At 33.5% G+C, this 18195-nt stretch overlaps 3 protein-coding genes across 3 annotated transcripts; all 3 read left to right on the forward strand.

Moving 5' to 3' along the window:
• Window positions 1–8142: 8142 nt before the first annotated feature.
• Window positions 8143–10544, forward strand: LOC25487693 (uncharacterized protein At4g28440). The gene is made up of 2 exons (XM_013609687.3): window positions 8143–8476; window positions 10164–10544. Exons 1-2 carry the CDS (start codon window positions 8245–8247, stop codon window positions 10352–10354), a joined length of 423 nt encoding a protein of 140 aa, XP_013465141.1. The 5' UTR covers window positions 8143–8244; the 3' UTR covers window positions 10355–10544.
• Window positions 10545–12993: 2449 nt separating this feature from the next.
• LOC120578259 (uncharacterized) lies at window positions 12994–15888 on the forward strand. Its single transcript, XM_039830777.1, has 2 exons — window positions 12994–14565; window positions 15370–15888. The coding sequence occupies exons 1-2, from the start codon at window positions 14150–14152 to the stop codon at window positions 15407–15409; spliced, it is 456 nt and encodes a 151-aa protein (XP_039686711.1). The 5' UTR covers window positions 12994–14149; the 3' UTR covers window positions 15410–15888.
• Window positions 13205–14142, forward strand: LOC25487694 (DNA ligase 1). Its single transcript, XM_024777161.1, has 2 exons — window positions 13205–13371; window positions 13548–14142. Exons 1-2 carry the CDS (start codon window positions 13205–13207, stop codon window positions 14140–14142), a joined length of 762 nt encoding a protein of 253 aa, XP_024632929.1.
• Window positions 15889–18195: the final 2307 nt, after the last annotated feature.

Consider the following 18195-nt stretch of genomic DNA (forward strand, 5'->3'; position numbering starts at 1 on the left):
AAATTGAAAGCAACTAAAGGCATTAAAGATAATACATGAAATTTACAGTCGTGTTTTTCAAGTTTTTGAAAACAAGAAGAAATGTTAAAGACTTTGGTACAATTCATTTTTCTCATTGTCAAAATGATTTGAAAATCGTTGTTGACACATTTTCCCATATCTTAATAAGAATATCATTTAAATATTGATCAAAAAAATAAAAAGCATTTAAGTCCTCAAAAAATATTTCAATGAGGGTAAGTAAAATATAAGCTTTTGAATATTGTTTTGCAAATTAGTTAAATAAAAAAAATCGTTGTGCACAATTATTTTTAAGTAGAAAATATAACAACATACTATACCTTAAAAAAAATCGTTGTGCACAATCATTTTAACGATTTTTTTATTATTATTTTTATTTAAGTAATGTGCAAAACAGTATTCAAATGCTTAATTTTTACACTAATTTAAATTTTATTCTTATTAAGATATATATGCATAAGTATAATACTGCAATTGTTTGAAATGTACCAAAATAATGATTGAAATATTCAAAATCAATAAATATTAATAATGATAATTTATGGTTTTTGTCAAAAAAAAAAAAGGTTTGAAGTTTCCTCGGCAGTTAACTGTCGAAGTTTTCCTCGGTAGTTTACTGCAGAAGTTTTCCTCGGGAGTTAACTGCAGCCGGTTCCATAATTCGGCAGTTAACTGCCGAGGGATATTTTCGTCTTTCACATGTGTTTCTCAGCCAAACCAAATGTGTCAACAACAGTTTTCAAATGATTTTGGTGTCTTAAACATGCCTCAGAAGTCATCATGCATCATATAATAATGATGTGAAGTACTAATACAAAATAAATGTTATACATAATATGGATGTTGAGAATTACTTGATGGTGGAGTTTAACATGGGAAAGAAGGATTGTTTTCCATCATGGAAAAGTTATTTTAAACCGTTGGATTAAATAGAGAACATAGTTTTACTTGAATGTGGGAAAAAAATTTGGTGCTGAATGTCCATGATAAAACTATGTTCTCTATTTGATCCAATAATTTAAAATAACTTTCCCATGATGGAAAGCAATTCTCCTTTCCCATGTTAAACTCCACCTTACTTGAGTATTCACAACTTCATAAAAGAATAATAATAAGAGAGTTTCTTATCTTATACAATAATTTCTCGCATGTCCAACAGTTAAAGGCATTATATAATCTCCATTGTGTAAAAACACATTATTGTCACGTAAGATTGCCCCATAACCAAGAAATTTAATGGTTTGAACATCTTGGACAAAAAGTGATCAAACTAGAAAAGTATTAAGAGTATTTATAATGGAGACATCCATTTTTAGGTACTTTCAGATCAACCATTAAAGATATCATCACTCACATCAACATTGTGAATTGAACCCACAACGTTGCGCGTTAGTCAACTCATTACCAACTAAATCAACGTTCATTGGCAATTATATATTGATAAAAGTTATGTTGAGTTTAATATAATTTAAACTGAAGTTTAATGAAGGATAAAATTGAGAAACATAAATAATAGAATTAAAATGTAGGATTATATTTAAAAAGAACAAAAATGAAGGTGAGAAAAAACACAAGAAGGGGGGTGAATTGTGTTGGTTTTTTCTTCTTTTTCTCCTAAGCCGAAAACACTAATCATAAGCAGATAGAATTCTACATCTGAAGTGATGTTCAGGACGAGATGCAGCGGATGAGAGAGAGAGAGAGAGAGAAGAAAGACACAAAACAATTATACATGTTCCTTCCACAAACCGGAAGTCAGTCATATTCCCCTTGCATTTCGAAGGAGAGTTCACTATGTAATATCTGATTACAATTGCTCACTGCTAAAACTAGCAACAGACTTCAAATGCTCAAGCACAACTGCAAGAGACTTCATATGCTCCTGAACACAATCAAGAGACTTCTAATGCTCAAGCACAACTACAAGAGACTTCTTAATTCAAACAGAATTACAAAGAAAAAGGTTTGAGGTTGAACACTTGATATACAATCAGTGGTGTTCACAATACAAATCAGATACAGACTCTTAAGACTCTAGAATTTCTAATATATAAAAGTTGATAAGAAATTCTAAGTGAACTTTTGAATGCAGAATAATTTCAGCAGAGTTTTGGCACTTTGTAAATTGTTGTTGAGTCCTTGCCAATCTCTAAGTCTTCACTCCTTTATATATAGTTGTGATAGAGACGTTGTGAATTGACAGCACATCAAAATAGAGTCGTTTGAAGCTTTGATCAATCACCAATGATCTTTTGTCTGATATGATTATTGTCCTATGAAGGATCAATTTCAAATCCATTCCCATTGTGAAGGGACATCGTTGCAGGCAGAGCTGTTTTTCTTGTCTTGTAGCAGAGACAAAAAATAGAGTAGTGGATGTAGTGGTTGTACACTTCGTACAATTGTACTTTGTCAACGCTCTTTGAAGAACAATCATTCAATGCCTTCAAATCCTTTCAAAATAGTTGTTGCTTCACTTTTCCAGTCTTCTACATTGTTTAGACGAGATTAAATCAATTGAACAACCTTTGAAGCTTTAAGTCTTGCATCCTCTGATGAGACATCTTCTGGTGATCTTCAGCTTCTGATGAGATGCTTCTGATGAACTTGCTTCTGATGACGTCATCACTTCAGGAGCGCTTCTCTTCAGATGCTTCAAGCTTCCTTTTTGTTGATTCAATTGCTCTCTTTTGTTCTTCCAGAACCTTTTTAAGATGACAAATTTTTGTCTATGGTCCTGTACACTTGAACAAATATTAGCATATCCAGTTGACAATTTTTAATACCTTGTTATCATCAAAACTTTTAAAGGATAATGTTAAACACATTTTGTTCCAACAAAAAATTGCAAATACAATAATAATAATAATAATAATAAGAAAAACAGACTTGTCACGTAAGAGCATTTGGATGTCGAGTATATCTGATTTATGCAACAAAAAAAAATAGACATTTCAAAAGAAAATAGCAATAGCAGAAAATTATAATGCAAATTTTCAAAACTAAGATAGTTTCTCTTCCATTAATTTCTTTAGTGTGATGTACACGTTACAATTATAATGCATACTTTTATCATACATGTTGTGTTGATACTTTTTTTGCATATATTCAATGGATGTAATTCTAATTTTTATCCCTAAACAGAGAAGAGGGATGAAACATAAAGTGAGTGAGGAACCAAAGTTTTAAATATCAGATACACACCTCTTTGACCCACACACACATGTCCTTATTTTTTGTGTGAACTCATCCCAAAGTTTTATGTATGTATGTTGTTCTAGAGTAGATCAAGAATAGTATTGTTGAGTAAGAATCTAAATTGGTGTTATATATATAGAGTGATTTTGAAGGCTTCATTTTCAACAAGATGTAACATATGTTATATGGCATTCAAAAAAATACAATTGAAAAACTCATGTTAACTGGTGCACATTCTTTAACATTTCTCTCAAAATATAATTGAAAAATGGTTATATATATGAATGTTTACATTATAGCGGAGCCTAATCTTAGTTAGGCATGACAAAGTACATATAGTTAGCCTAATCTCCATAACAACAATAAATCCCGTCGTCGTCTACTTCGCCTCTGGCGTCCCTCCACGGACACACTTGTCTTCTATCTCACATCCTCTCTGATATGTGTTTGCCGAAACTGGGTTGCAGCTGCCTGGATTTCTTCTGTTGCATGGGATAGTGTCTCTTTGCATTGCAGGATTACCGATAATATTGACAGCCTCAACATCTTGAGTAAAAAGTGTGCAAATCAAAAGAGCACTAAGAAACACAACCAATGTTGTCTTTGTCATTGCCATAATCGTAATTAAATATGAAGTTGGTGATGATTTAATTTATCGATCACAACTTAATTTTTTTTAGGAGGATGCATGTGTTTAAATAGTACTTTTTTTCACTCTATAATTAGGCATTTGTGAAATTTTAGCAACTATACAAATTAAACATGGAGTCTAAATGTGTAATTGGTTACGTTGAAGGAGATTCTTGATTGTCTGAAAGAATAGGAGAGTCAAAGAAATTTAAGTTATTTTTCTTGGCCACCAATGGGAAATTATCTATAGAGAAATAATATTTGAAGAACTATTTTTTATAACCTTTATGACAATTTTCTCTCTTATATTCATATCATGTTTTTACTTTCTCACATATTCAGATCAGTTATACTAAATCACAGCCTTGCCTTCTGCAAAATGTCTTAGTAATTTTTGATTAAGTGGAAAGATAACTGTGGTTTGTTCTGGCACCTTAACAAATCACTCCTGCACAAATGTATGTTCAATTTTTCTATGTATGCTAGGTATCTTATTCCTCAATTTATATGCAGATACAGTTTCTTACATGTTTTGCTGTTATTTTATCACTCCACAAAAAGTTAATCTTCTATCTAGTTTATATAAAAAAAAAAATGACCTTCAACTGTGATGTGTTGAAATTTATTCAGCAATGCCTTTCCTTACAATCTATGAAGCACAAACACCTCTAAAATTAGGCGTGTCACGATGTCCGACACTCCTATGACACCCGTATGACATGTGTGAGACAAGTGTCTTAAATAAGTTATTTTCTTTTCTACTTCGACACTCCTTGGACCGGTGTCCGACACCTGTATAACACTTCGTAGTAGATGGATAAATAAATGTCAAATATTGTTGTATCTTGTTATAAAACTTTTTTTAATGAAATAAATTGCCCTAGATAGATGTATATGTATGTATTTTGATTCTCAATTCAGATATTTTATAAATAAATTAATATATAGATAGCAGCGTCGGTGTCCTCTGACTTTTACATTAGCAATGTCGATGTGTCCGTGTCAGTATCGTGTCAGGTGTCTATGTCGGAGTTCATGCTTCATAACCTACAATTCTAAGCTAGTTCTTTTTAGACTCATGTTGCAACTCATAAGTAGGTGAGAAGGACAAGATGGAGAAGTTACAAGATGGAGAAGCACAAGATGCAGTGTCGGAGTTCTTTTTAGCTAGTTCTGGCAGTGTGTGGTGCAGCAATTACAAGATGGAGAAGCATTTACTTATTGGTTAAGCTAGCTTTAAAAAAAAATGTAGGGTAGTTTTTATTATAGTTATCCTTCTTTCTGATAAATTCTACATTTTCTTTTTATTTTTTTTAAAACTCGGTATTTGATCTAAGAATCAACTAATCTGAAGGGATCAATCTCACCGTCCACTTGCGGGGCCTATTTAAAGTCAAATTAAAGTTTAGTATGGACTTGTCCACCGAAATCGTGACCAAAGGCAATCGAACCTTAGAACTTGAGAGGAGCAAACTCCAAGATCCTAACCCAAACACTAGATCAACCCCAAATTGGTAACAATATTTATTAATTTAATATTCACCATAAGCATCATTCTATTTCTAATTAAAATGAAGATATAGAAATTGAAAGCAGCCAGAGGCATTAAAGATAGTACATGAAATTCTCTATAAAAAAATAAAAAAAAGATATTACTAGAAATTTACCGTCGTATTTTTCAAGTTTTCGTAAACAAGTAGAAATATTAGAGATTTTGGTACAATTCATTTACCTCAATATCAAAATGATTTTGCTGTCTTAAACAGGTATGCCTCAGACTCTCTCAAGGTAGACTCGTTTAAACAAATGTACTTTACAAATCGATATAATGGGTGAAAAGAATTCATCATGCATCATCATATAATAATGATGTGAAGTACTAATACAAAAGATATGTTATACATTATATGTAAGAGAGTTTTCCTACATTGTGACTTGGCGAGGAATGTTTGGCTTAATTTGATGACTAGGTTAGATTTGGTGTTTATTATGCCTCCTAATTTGTTTATTCATCGGAAATGTTGGAGTGGGGGATTTTTCAACAAGAAAATTCGGAAAGGATTGCGTATGATATGGGAGGTTACGATTTGGGTGTTATGGAGAACTAGGAATGGATGTATTTTTAACAATGAGGTTGTAAGATGGGAAGAGGTTGTGGAGGAGGTGAATGTTTTGTCTTGGAGGCGGTTGTTAGGAAGATTTAACATTCCAGTTTGCATGTACTATGAGTGGTGTTGGAATTCATGGGAATGTTTGAATAGGTAATGCGGCTGTTTTTTCCTCTTCTGTGGGTGTGTCGCGGCTGGTCTGTAGGTGCAACACTTGCTGCTGCTGTTCGGTTTTCGGGAGCAGTTTTTATTGTATTTTTCTGCTGGGAGCTTTTCGGCTAGCTATGTTGGGCTTGACAGGGGGTAGGCCTGTGGTTTTCTTTTGCCAGCCACTGTGTGTTTGTTTTATTGGCATGGTTTGTTTCATTGTTTTTGTGTTGCCTCTGTTTTTACATTTTTTCAAGCTTATTAGTGCTCCTTGCACGGACTTGTGATCAATAATATTCGCCTTTTAAAAAAAAAGAGTTTATTATCTTATACTATTAATTTCTCGCGCGTCCTACAATTATGTAAAAACACCCTCCGACACAAGTTTTACACTTTGCATCCTAAATATCACCCTTCGTTGGAGCATAATATATTGCACTACATGAATAATATGAAAAAGGACCATGGCTTTCAATAGTCCTTCGTGTAACTATGTCTCTAAAAGTAACCTAAGTAACCACACACTTCAAAATTAAGATAGTTTCTCTTCCATTAATTTCCTTAGTTTGATGTACGCATTGTAATTATAATGCATATTTTCATCCTACTTGTTGTACGAATACTTTTATAAAGATATTCAATGAGTGTGAGTCTAATTTTCATCCCTAAGCGTAGAAGAGAGATGAACATTAAATGAGTAAAGAACCAAAGTTGTAGATATCAGATACACACCTCTTTGACCTCACACACATGTGACCCATGTCCTTATTTTTTGTGTGAACTCGTCCCAAAGTTTTATATATGTATGTATGTTGTTCTAGACTAGGGTAGATCAAGAATAGTTGAGTAAGAATTTGAATTGGTGTTATATATGTAGAGTGTTTTTGAAGGCGTAATTTCTAACAAGATATCACATATGTTATAAAGCATTCTAAAAAATACAATTTAAAAAGTTATGTTAACCGGTGCACATTCTTTAACATTTCTCTGAAAATATAATAAAAGAATGGTTATATAGATGAATGTTTACATTACAGCGGAGCCTAATCTTAATTAGGCATGACAAAGTACATATAGTTTTTCTATAACAACAATAAATCCCGTCGTCTACTTTGCCCTTGTCGCCCCTCCACGGCACCTTTCAAGACATTGATTAGATGCATTTTCATAATATACTTACTAATTATAGTCCTTAAAGAGTGCCCTAGGGCACTCGTTAACATTTCCCCTATAATAAAATAAAATTGACTTTATTTTGGAAAAAATAGATTTAGGATAAGTTATTAACTCCTTAGTGTGCGTTTTATGTGTTAAGAATGAAAGACATGATAATTTCAGATGTATAATGTTATATTTGTAAAACCGTCTTAATAAGTAACGATAAACTGGAGGCAATGGACAAGATAAAAACTGAAATTTTTCTCTCACTAAACCAAAACACAACATTTTGTCTCACGTATAAGTTGTCTAAATATGAAAATAGACTTTTGTCCGTACAAAATCGTAGAACACCAAAAATTATTCAATATTATACAAGTTTATCATGTATTGTTCTGTTTTATGTTGTTCTATTAAGTACTTACTATTTAGGAGTTCAAACACATTCTTAGAGTATCCGTTCAAAATAAATTAACTCCTTAAAGTATCTCATTAACATTAAAATTAAAATTTCAAGTTACTAGCCACTTATTTTACATAAATCTATGTATTTTAAGTTATTAACAACGACTCACTGCCCTAAGATCACAAGAGATGGAGACATCACATCTCCATCTAAAATCTTAAGACATTGAGTATACGAGTAATCCATCTTAAATGTCTAATACTTTATCCATCATAAAGGATGTGAGACTTAACCACTTTCACTTGAAATTCATCGCTCATTCTCTCACATGTGAGTTCTCACTTCTTTACACGATCAAAACGTATCTTCCGATAGATTTGTGTCATGAGGAGCAAATAGAGGGGCTGATAAAGCAATTTCGATAAAGTATAGGCTCATCCAAGAGAAAATAATAAATAAGCCCAATGTTTACAAAACCTCAAATCCAAAATCAAAACGAAAGAAAGGTTAGGGTTTTCGCTAACATTGATTCCTTGATCAAATTTGATTTGATTGATTCTCTCAAGCTTTGAATCCATGGCGACACAAACAGCAAAGCGAAAACCAGTGTTCGTGAAGGTCGATCAGCTGAAACCAGGAACCAATGGACACACTCTGACGGTGAAGGTGGTCAACTCTTCGCCGGTGAAGACCATTCCTAACCGCGGTGGTCGATCAGCGGTGATTGCTTCCCGTCCTTCCCGCATTGCTGAATGTGTAATTGGTGATGAAACTGCTAGCATAATCTTCACTGCTCGCAATGAACAAGGTACAATTTTTTTGCGTGTGTTTCATTTTGGACTTGAAAGAGTATTTAATTCTTTAAGGCATGTGAAAAAATCTATCTTTTCCGTGATTACGTTTTGTTGTTCATTGATTGTGTTCACGTGGGAAAAAGATTATTTTGATTTAAAATTCGTTGATTTTATATGGGGTTTTATGCATATTTTTTATTGTGGCATTGTGAGATTGTTTGGAGGAACTTATGAAAATTGCTTATGACATGTTCATAACCAGTTTTCAGCTTTTTGTAACAAGTTCATCATGATAGCTTATGAAAAAAGCTTATTGATTATACGAAAACAGTTGGAGGGTTTGTTTCCATTGGTTTATGTGAGCTTATCTACTGACATAAGTATTTGTGAGACTATTTGGGAGAATTTAAGAGAACAGTCTATGACATGTTTACAAGCTGTTTTCAGCTTATAGAAAACCACTTATGCTATAATCTGTCAATAAGCTGTTTATCCATACAGGGCCATATTAATGGATTCAAGTCTTCTTACAAGGTGTGGGGAATTGGATTAAAGTGATATTGTTTTATGGTTTCTGCCAATATTGGGACTCAGTGCCCTAACTGATGCTTTCCCGAATAAGCTTTATGTAACGGGATGACTGTCTGTCTTTGTAGAAACATCATAACTTTTGAAGCCCATATGCATCCGAGCTAGAGTGTTGCAATGATTCAACTGTAGTGTTACCCAAATTCATTGGATGGTATGGATAAGTTCCTATTGAACAGTTAAACCTATTGTGTTACAGTATTTGTTAGACATGTACGGAAAGCGTAAAAAGAAGTGGTGAAAAGTTATGAATGATCTTTGTTGTCTGATTTGTGTATGATGTGCTTGGTTTTGATTAGAGGAGGAACAAAAATGTGCAGACAAATAAGCTTGCCTTGAGCTTCTTGCATGTGATGTTACTTTCATTTATAGGAATCGGTGTGGGGTTGCTATTGCAAAAAAATGGGTGGTGTGGCTATTTTTTGGTGTCAAATGAGTAGTGATGTTGCATAAATCAGGGGCAGCGGGTGAATTTTCCATTTTTTTTTTTCTTGTGTCCTGTTGAGGTGTTACCTGTCAATTTCGTGATCTGTTTTTGTTTGGTATTCTCTCTGATTTTGTCCATTCTCACGTGTTATGTTTGTATTAATACTAAAATCTTTTGCTCTATTCTATACACACTGTGTGTATATTTTAATTTGGGAAATGTTAACAAGTGCCCTTAAGGCACTTGATAAAAGGTTTAAAACGGAAATTTTGTCATTAAAACATCAAAAAGTAACTTTTTCTACATGAAAGTTGTCAATTGTTTCTATTTTTTGAATCCTTAACAAGTGCCCTTAGGGCACATCCTTCAGAAAAAAGAAAAAAAAACAAGACCCTTTTAATTTTGCCTTTTCAAACTAATGTAAAAAAAACTTCGGGTTAGATTTATTGGATGGTATCAGTAAATTCCTATACGACAGTTTCAATTGAAAGCGTATTTGCACACCACTCTGAAGCTAATGTAGAGTAAGTTTCTTTGGGTGTTATATCATAATTTAACGTTCTATTCCTTAGCTCATCCTTTTGTGCTTTGTCTAAATGCTCTTGTTTCTTGCTTGTTTTGGAAGAGGATATCACTTTGGCTCAGTTGTTTTATAATGATGATTAAATTCATTTACTTTTATGCAGTGGACCTCATGAACCCTGGTGCAACTTTAATTCTGCGTAATGCCAAGATTGACATGTTCAAGGGATCTATGAGGCTGGCGGTTGATAGGTGGGGGCGTATAGAGGTCACAGAGCCTGCAAATTTTGAAGTTAGGGAGGATAACAATCTTTCATTAGTTGAATATGAATTGGTCAATGTCGTTGAAGAGTAATTTTAGCTTCTGAAGCGAATCTTTTGAATTGGGAGGGGTTCCATTTTTTAGTTTGACCATTGAACAATTGACTGCTGTGCAGGTTCTTATATGGTACAGTCTTGCTTATTTAGTCTTCAGATTGCTGTGGTAAATGATAAGTTTTAAATATCATATCATTTTTGAAAATCGATAATGCTTGTGCTTATAATGCAACCGTAAATATTGTTAAATATTTTCCAATTTAATGTGTGTACAGTTGGTTCTCTTTGAGCAAATCACTAGGTTTTCCCTGCAAATGTGTTTGTGAAGGTAGCACGTGTTACTGATTTTTAGTCGTCACATAAAATAAGCCAAGTGTAAGTTTGGAGTAGGAGCTTTAAACAAACATAATTTTTAATAGAATTATTGTTGAAGTTGATTTGGTTCTAATTGAGCTTGAAGTAAAGTGTGTTTTGTTCGGATGTTTTTCCTTTGTAAGCAAGTTTGATTTGAAAGTAATATAAATTCTACTTGCATTAATTCTAATCAATTGAGTATCCAAGGCATACACATTTGTGTTACAGAAGTCACTTGTGTTTTCGCTATAATAATTTTGATATTAGGAAAAATAATTTGTTATTCTATTATGAAGTCAAAGGCAGAAAGTTGTGTTTGAATGCCTTGTTAGACGACTTGATTCTAAATTAAATGGATTTGGTAACAGTTTTTTTTGTTTTTGGTAAAGTAGTCTAGCGGCCGGAGAAATTCATCTTAAAGGTGAAATAGTGGGGTGTCCGAGGTTTATAGATTTAATGCATTATCCCTTACCAAATGAGCTAAGCTCACGGGGATTTAGTAACAGTTGTTTTAGAACGAAGTGTTTTATATTTCAATGTTTTTTATAAACATTAAAGTTTGCAGAGTGTAGTGTAAAATTTTCAATTTCATGCAATTGTTTTGTACTACAAGTAATCTCATGCTTGGAATCAAAACCAATTCCAGTCTTCAAGTTTTATTATATTGACACTTCACATACCGAAGAGATGCGTTTTTAGACTTTAAATAAATCAACTTATTGTGATCTCTTAATGACCCATGTACAATGGTAAACTCTTCATTACTCATGTTGTACAATGGTGAAAATGTCACTATCTCTCTAGTAACTAATTATTCTCTCATAAAAAATAATTTATTTTAATCATTTATCGAACATTCTCTCTTATCAAAATACACTAAGGTTATCAATGTCACTTAAGTATTTTTCATTTTTACGCGAATTTCATCACACATCACTCTTTTATATTTTTTTTTTAATATTAATACCGAATAAACCACCTCCTTTCAATGTAACATTTCTAAAACTTTAAATGGATTTCACTAATAACTAAATATCATTTCATTTAAATAATTATTATTTCTATTTTTGGACAAATAACTCACTACATTATCATCAAAACCATTTTTGAGGTTGAAAAGTAGTCAAATCTAATGAGAAGTTGATAATGAATAATTAAACAGTTTAATATTTTATATTTTATAGTCGGATAAATTTGTATTTTCATGTAAATTGAATGATTTGTTAAAATATTTTTTGGTTATCTCAAACAAAAATTATATCAAGAGGGGAAATTGCAATAAGTGTTTAAAATCTGTGTTAAATGCTTAATTCTTTAAATTAAGGTGGAAAGTGCAAATGAACTTATAGATTAGGGTGGTAAGTGCATTTGACCCAAAAAAGTTACGAGTGGATTCCAGTTTCGGTCTCTCACAACAAGCATAGAGTTCATATTAGACTTCTAGAAAAAATTTATTATGTATCATTAACGTTAGTACTCATAATAAATTGTGGATGAAGACTATCTCAACTCAAAATCTCTTTAGTGTGAACTTTTTCGTATCAATGAATGAAACATTCATGATGCGTTTGTTTTAGAAGTTATGAACTTTTATTTCCTCCCTTTTCTATGAAAATGTTTTTCTTCACCAATAATATTTTATACAAAGAAATAAAATTTAATAAATATAAAAATAACATGAAACAAACATACCATCGACATGCATTATTAGTGCAGTACAAATACCCTAGGAATATAACTTCAACTCTTCAAGGACTAATATTATTATCTTAATTCTAGCATGAAACTTATTTTCCATAAAAAAAAATAAACTTATTTTAATGTAAAGTAAAAAATGACCAATTTTTATATTTACCGTTGCATTTTTTTTTTCACGTAAGATTTAAATGCAATGTCCCCCAAAATTAGAGGGATTGAGAAAACAAAATGGCTAACGGCCGAAAAGCTGAGTTAGGGTTTGTCGACAGTGGCGTTGCAGGTCCTGATATTCCGTTCACCGATGAAGATATGTCTCACTGGTCAAACCCATGGAAACACACGCTCATTGTTCAAATCCTTGCTGAACAAAATCTCACCTTTCAAACACTACAACACAAGCTTCACCATTCTTGGACCAAAAATGGTGGAACCATTACAGTAACAGATATGGAAAATGGGTTCTTCTCTGTGAAGTTCGCAACTGAAGAAGATTACAATCATGCCCTTTACAACGGACCTTGGATGGTGGCTGATTCTTATCTCTTGTTATAAAGTTGGCGACCCTTTTTTTCGCTAACCGCCGAACATAGGGTTGCGGTAGTTTGGATTAGAATACTCAAGCTACCTATGGAACCCGCCTTTTCTTTCGAGGATAGGATCAACTTTTTGGGGGTGATGTTGAAGGTTGATGATAGGCTAAGTGGGAAATACGCGAGAATATGTGTGGAGATAGATTTGGATAGACGTTTGTTGTTGAATATTATGCTTTTGCTGTGGTCGATATGGACACAAGAAAGGTAACTGTGTTGAAAGAGTTAGTGATGTTTGAGAGAAAATGCAGGGGAAGATTGAAGAGATTGTCGAGGATTTAGTCGCGAAGGAAGTAGAGCTATGTTTGATGGAGGACTTGATTGGAGAGCGTAGGCAAGAACTTGAGAAAAAAGAGAAGGAGCTTTATCAAGTCATGGATGACATTTCAAACAGAAGCATTTGGAAAGCCAAGTGAAGGAGCTGGTGAATGATTTGGTGTGTTGAGACAAAAGCAGTTTGAGAGCGGAATGAAGGACCTTGAGTTAAAAGAGAAGCAGCATGAAGGTCGGGTGAAGGAGCATGAATCAAAAACGAGAGAATTTGAAGGTCAAGTGATAGAGCTGGTGACTGATTTGGTATTAAATCAGAACGAAGGAACTTGAGTCGAAAGAGAAGCAACATGAAGGCCAGGTGGAGGAGCATGAATCAAAAAAGAGAGAATTTAAAGATCATGTGACGGAGCTGGTGAATGATTTTGTATTGAAACAGAAGCTTTTCGAAAACCGAATGAAGGACCTTGAGTCGAAAGAAAAGCAATATGAAGGCCGGGTGAAGGAGCACGAATCAAAAGAGAGAGAATTTGAAGGTCAAGTGAAGGACCAGGAATCTAAACAGAAATTGTTTGAAAGGCAAGTTAAGGAGTTGGAGTCAAAAGATAACCAACTTGTACGCAAAATGAAGGAGTTTGAGTCAATAGAGAGAGAATTCGAAAGCCAAATGAAGGAGCTGGTATTGAAACAGAAGCATTTCGAAAGCCAAATGAAGGAACTTGAGTTGAAAGAGAACCAAAATGAAGACCGGATGAAGGAGCATGACTCAAAGAAGCGAGAATTTGAAGGTCAAGTGAAGGAGCTAGAATCTAAGAAGAAGCACTTTGACAGCCAAGTGAAACTGTTTGAATCAAATTATAACCAACTCAAAATGCCAAACGAAGGAGTTCTTTTTAAAAGTGAGGGAATTTGAAAGCAAAATGAAGAAACTGGTATTGAAAAAGAAGTGTTTTGAAAGCCGGATGAAGATGCTTGAGTTAAAAGAGAAGCAACATGAAGGTCGGGTGAAGGAGCATGAATTAAAAGCTAGAGAATTTGAAGGTAAAGTGGAGGAGCTGGAGTCTAAAAAGATGCATTTTGAAAGCCAGGTAGAGGAGCTCAAATCCAAAGAGATGCAATTGATTGGACAAATTGAAGAACTTGAAGGCCGAATGAAGGAGTTTAAATCAAAAGCGAGAGAATTTTCTGAAGACCGAGTGATAGATCTAAAACCAGGAACCCGATGGACATACTCTGACGGTGAAGGTTGGTTACTGTTCACTGGTGAACACTGCATCGCTGAATGCCTAGTTGGAGACGAAACTGGAACCATAATCTTCAGAGGACAACAAACAGGGTATGATTTTTTGTGTGTGCTGTGCCTTTAACTGTTGCATTGTGTTTATGTTCATTTTAAGTGCTATTGGATATGTAATTTGTTGACTTGGGATACAATTAATTTTAGTATTAAGTTCCATTTCTAAGCAGTTAAGACTGGAAAGTGTTTTTAAGGCATGTGAAAGAACCTGTGTTGCTTCGATGATTACGTTTTGTCGTTCATTGTTTGTGTAAATGTAGGAAATAGTTTACATTGATTTAAAACTTATTGATTTTATATGGTTTGAGTGTCTCTCAGTCAGAGAATTTTAAACTCTGGGACCTAATTTTATGCATATTATGGACTGTGACATTATTATTACTGCATTCAAGTAGGATGTGAGGAACTAGGTTAAAGAGTGATATTGTCTTATGGTTTCTGCCAATGTTAGGACTCAGTGTCCTAACTGAAGCTTTCTGGATAAGCTTTATGTAATGGGATAGATGCCTGTTTTTGTAAAAACATCATAACTTTTGCAGCCCGTATGTATCCCAGCTGCAGCGTTGCAACATTGCATCCGTGGTGCTAACCATATTCGTTGGATGGCATTGATAAATTCCTATTCAACAGTTAAACATATGAATTTGATTTATCGGATGGTATCGGTAATTTCTATACGACGATTAAGTGTATAGTAAGTGGCCCTGGCTGTTACATTTTATCTCCCAATCCATTCCTTAGCACATATTTTTGTTCTTTGTTTAAATGCTCGTGTCTTGCTTGTTTTTGAAGAGGATATCGGTGTGTTTTATAATGATGAATAATCCATTTAATTTTATGCAGTGGACCTCGTGAAACCTGGTGCTACTTTAAGTCTGCGTAATGCTAAAATTAACCTGTTCTGGGAACATATGAGGCTGGCAGTTGATTGGCGGGGGTGTATACAGCTCACAGAACCTGCAAGTTTTGAAGTTAGAGAGGATAACAATCTTTCAGAAGATAAATATGATGAATCTAGTGGCCGAAGTCGTTGAAGAGTGATTTCAGCTTCTGAAGTGAATCTTCCGAATTTCGTGGGGTTCCAATTTTTAGTTGGACCATTGAACAATTGACTACTGTTCATGTTTTTATATGGTACAGTCTGCTTATTTAGTCTTAAGATTGTTGTGGTTAATGCTAAGATTTACATTTCAGGTCATTTTTGATAGTTGATAATGCTTGTGCTTATGATGCAACCCTAAGTATTGTTAAATATTTTGCATATTAAAGTGCATACAGTTCTCTTTGAGAAAATCACTAAGCTTTATCTGCAAATGCATTTGTGAAGGTAGCATATGTTAGTGTGTTACTGTTCTTGCAAATGACAAACATGATTTTCAATAGAATTGATTTTCAAAATTGTTTGGTTCTAATCAAGCTTAAAGTAAAGTATGTTTTGTTTGGATGTTTTTCCTTTGTAAGCAAGTTTGTTAAAAGTTAAGTAGTATAAATTATACGTGTATTAATTTTAGTCAATTGAATGTTTAAGACAAACAAAATTGTGTTATAGAAATCACTTGTATTTTCACTAAAATAGTGTTGATATTAGGTGATATCATTTGTTCTATATTCCATCATCAAGAAATCAATTTGGTAACGAGTGAGTAGACTTCTTTAGTTTTGGGATTGTGGAATGAAATTCAATGATGGATTTTCCATAATCCCAATTCTCTATTTTTGTTCTGGATTTCAAAACCTTCTAACTCAATCTTATCATTCTTATGGTGTATGATTATATAAGTATAACTATCTAATCCTAAATATCGAGCGATGGACTGAGTTGAAACTTCTAACTCAACCATTTTGAGACAACTTTGGTACAACTTTCTCTCTCATACTCACATGATGGTCTTATCCTCTCTCTTCTTTTTTCTCTCTCCATTGTTTTTGACCAATAAAAAAAAAAGAAAAACAAGGTTGTCAGTTGTCATGAAATGAATGTACAAATAGCATTGCTTATAGTTATGTGTCCTTAGACATCAATTGATGGTCTGAAAGGTGCGGGTTGGTGTTAGACATATATGATTGAAAAAGAAATTTAAAACATGAAAATAGTCTAGATTTTTTTGAGATGTCTTGTTGGTTCAAAATACTCTTTTGCATATGTAAGATTAGACATCAGTTACATTATCTTTAAAAATTTGATTTTCATAACAAACAAAAAAAGGTTTAGAATTCACTGTCGATCATTGTGATGAAACTATAATCATTTTTTTACTATTGCATATTTTCTATCAAAACTGTATGCATTATGTCCAAAAGTAGTGATCCTTTTAACTAATAATCATAGAAAAAAGAAAGCTTAATAACAGTTTTGACCTCTTAAGTATCACGAACTTACGATTTTGATCCCTTAAAAAAATAAATTACAACCCAACCTTTAAGTATTGCCCATTTTCCAGTTTTGGTTCCCATATCAATTTTAACCGAGTTAGCGCACACGTGACACCTCAATTAAATGATAGCAACATAAACCTACCTCCATCGAAGCACCACTAATCCACATTTTTTTTTATCATATCTGACCTCTGTTTGGCCTCTTTTCATGAATTGAATTACAGACTCAAATATAAAAAAAAACATTACAAATGTTCCGAAATCATAAACAATTGATCTAATACTCCTCTATTCTTGAAGTAAAACCCATTGAAAATGACTGAAAAGCATGCTAAAAATAACGGTTGATGATCTGACATCAGTCACCAGATAGGCATTAGGTTTATAGGTCCTCTTACTTATAAGGTGTTCAACATTTACTGTTTTATCCGATGTGGGACATATAACTCACACTTGCACACAACAACACTCCCCCTCAAGTGTGAGTCCATCTTTTTCATCATGCTCCCCCTTCAAGCGGAAGATCTTACTTGCTTGTATCGTCGTTGCTGGTTTCTCCGCAAACGGACTGGCTGCCTAGGTCGTACCCTTCGTCAAACGGGGCTCTGATACACTCGCACACAACAACACTCCTCCTAAAGTGTGAGTCCATGTCGAATGGGCTCTGATACCACTGTTGGGTCATTGGGGGAGCCTTGGAGGGACCGTCGACATCGAGGCTTGAACAACCACACAAGCAATAGAGACGCCACATACTCTTACCCAAAACCTTAAGGCATTAGGTTTATGGGTCCTCTTACTTATAAGGTGTTCAACCTTTATTGTTTTATCAGATGTGGGACATATAACTCACACTTGCACACAACAACAAAGAAGACATGTTAGTGTGTCAACTGTGACTTAAAATTTCATATTGGATGAAAGAGTATATGTTGAGAAACATATAAGTGAAATGACTAATATGTCTAATGCCTTAAGATTTTGAAAGAAGATGTGGTGTCAACATCAATTGTGTGGTTGCTCTTAGCATAATGTGATGATTCAACCCATTTTAGACGCTCTAAGAATTATGAGTTTTATGATGAATTGTTTTGTTCGTTTTCGGATGTCATTTGCTTAATTTTTATATAAAAAGATTTTTGCATGTCATTCACTTTCATAATCAATCTATATTATTTTGAATTCCTTCACTTTCGGTCTTTGGTGAGATTTAACCATAGAAAAATGTTGATGTGTTATGTTGAGTTGACAAAATATGTACCTATTAGACATTTTTTTTTTAAATGTTGTGCG

The sequence above is a fragment of the Medicago truncatula genome, chromosome 2 (genome assembly GCF_003473485.1).
Source record: "Medicago truncatula cultivar Jemalong A17 chromosome 2, MtrunA17r5.0-ANR, whole genome shotgun sequence".
Lineage (NCBI taxonomy): Eukaryota > Viridiplantae > Streptophyta > Magnoliopsida > Fabales > Fabaceae > Medicago > Medicago truncatula.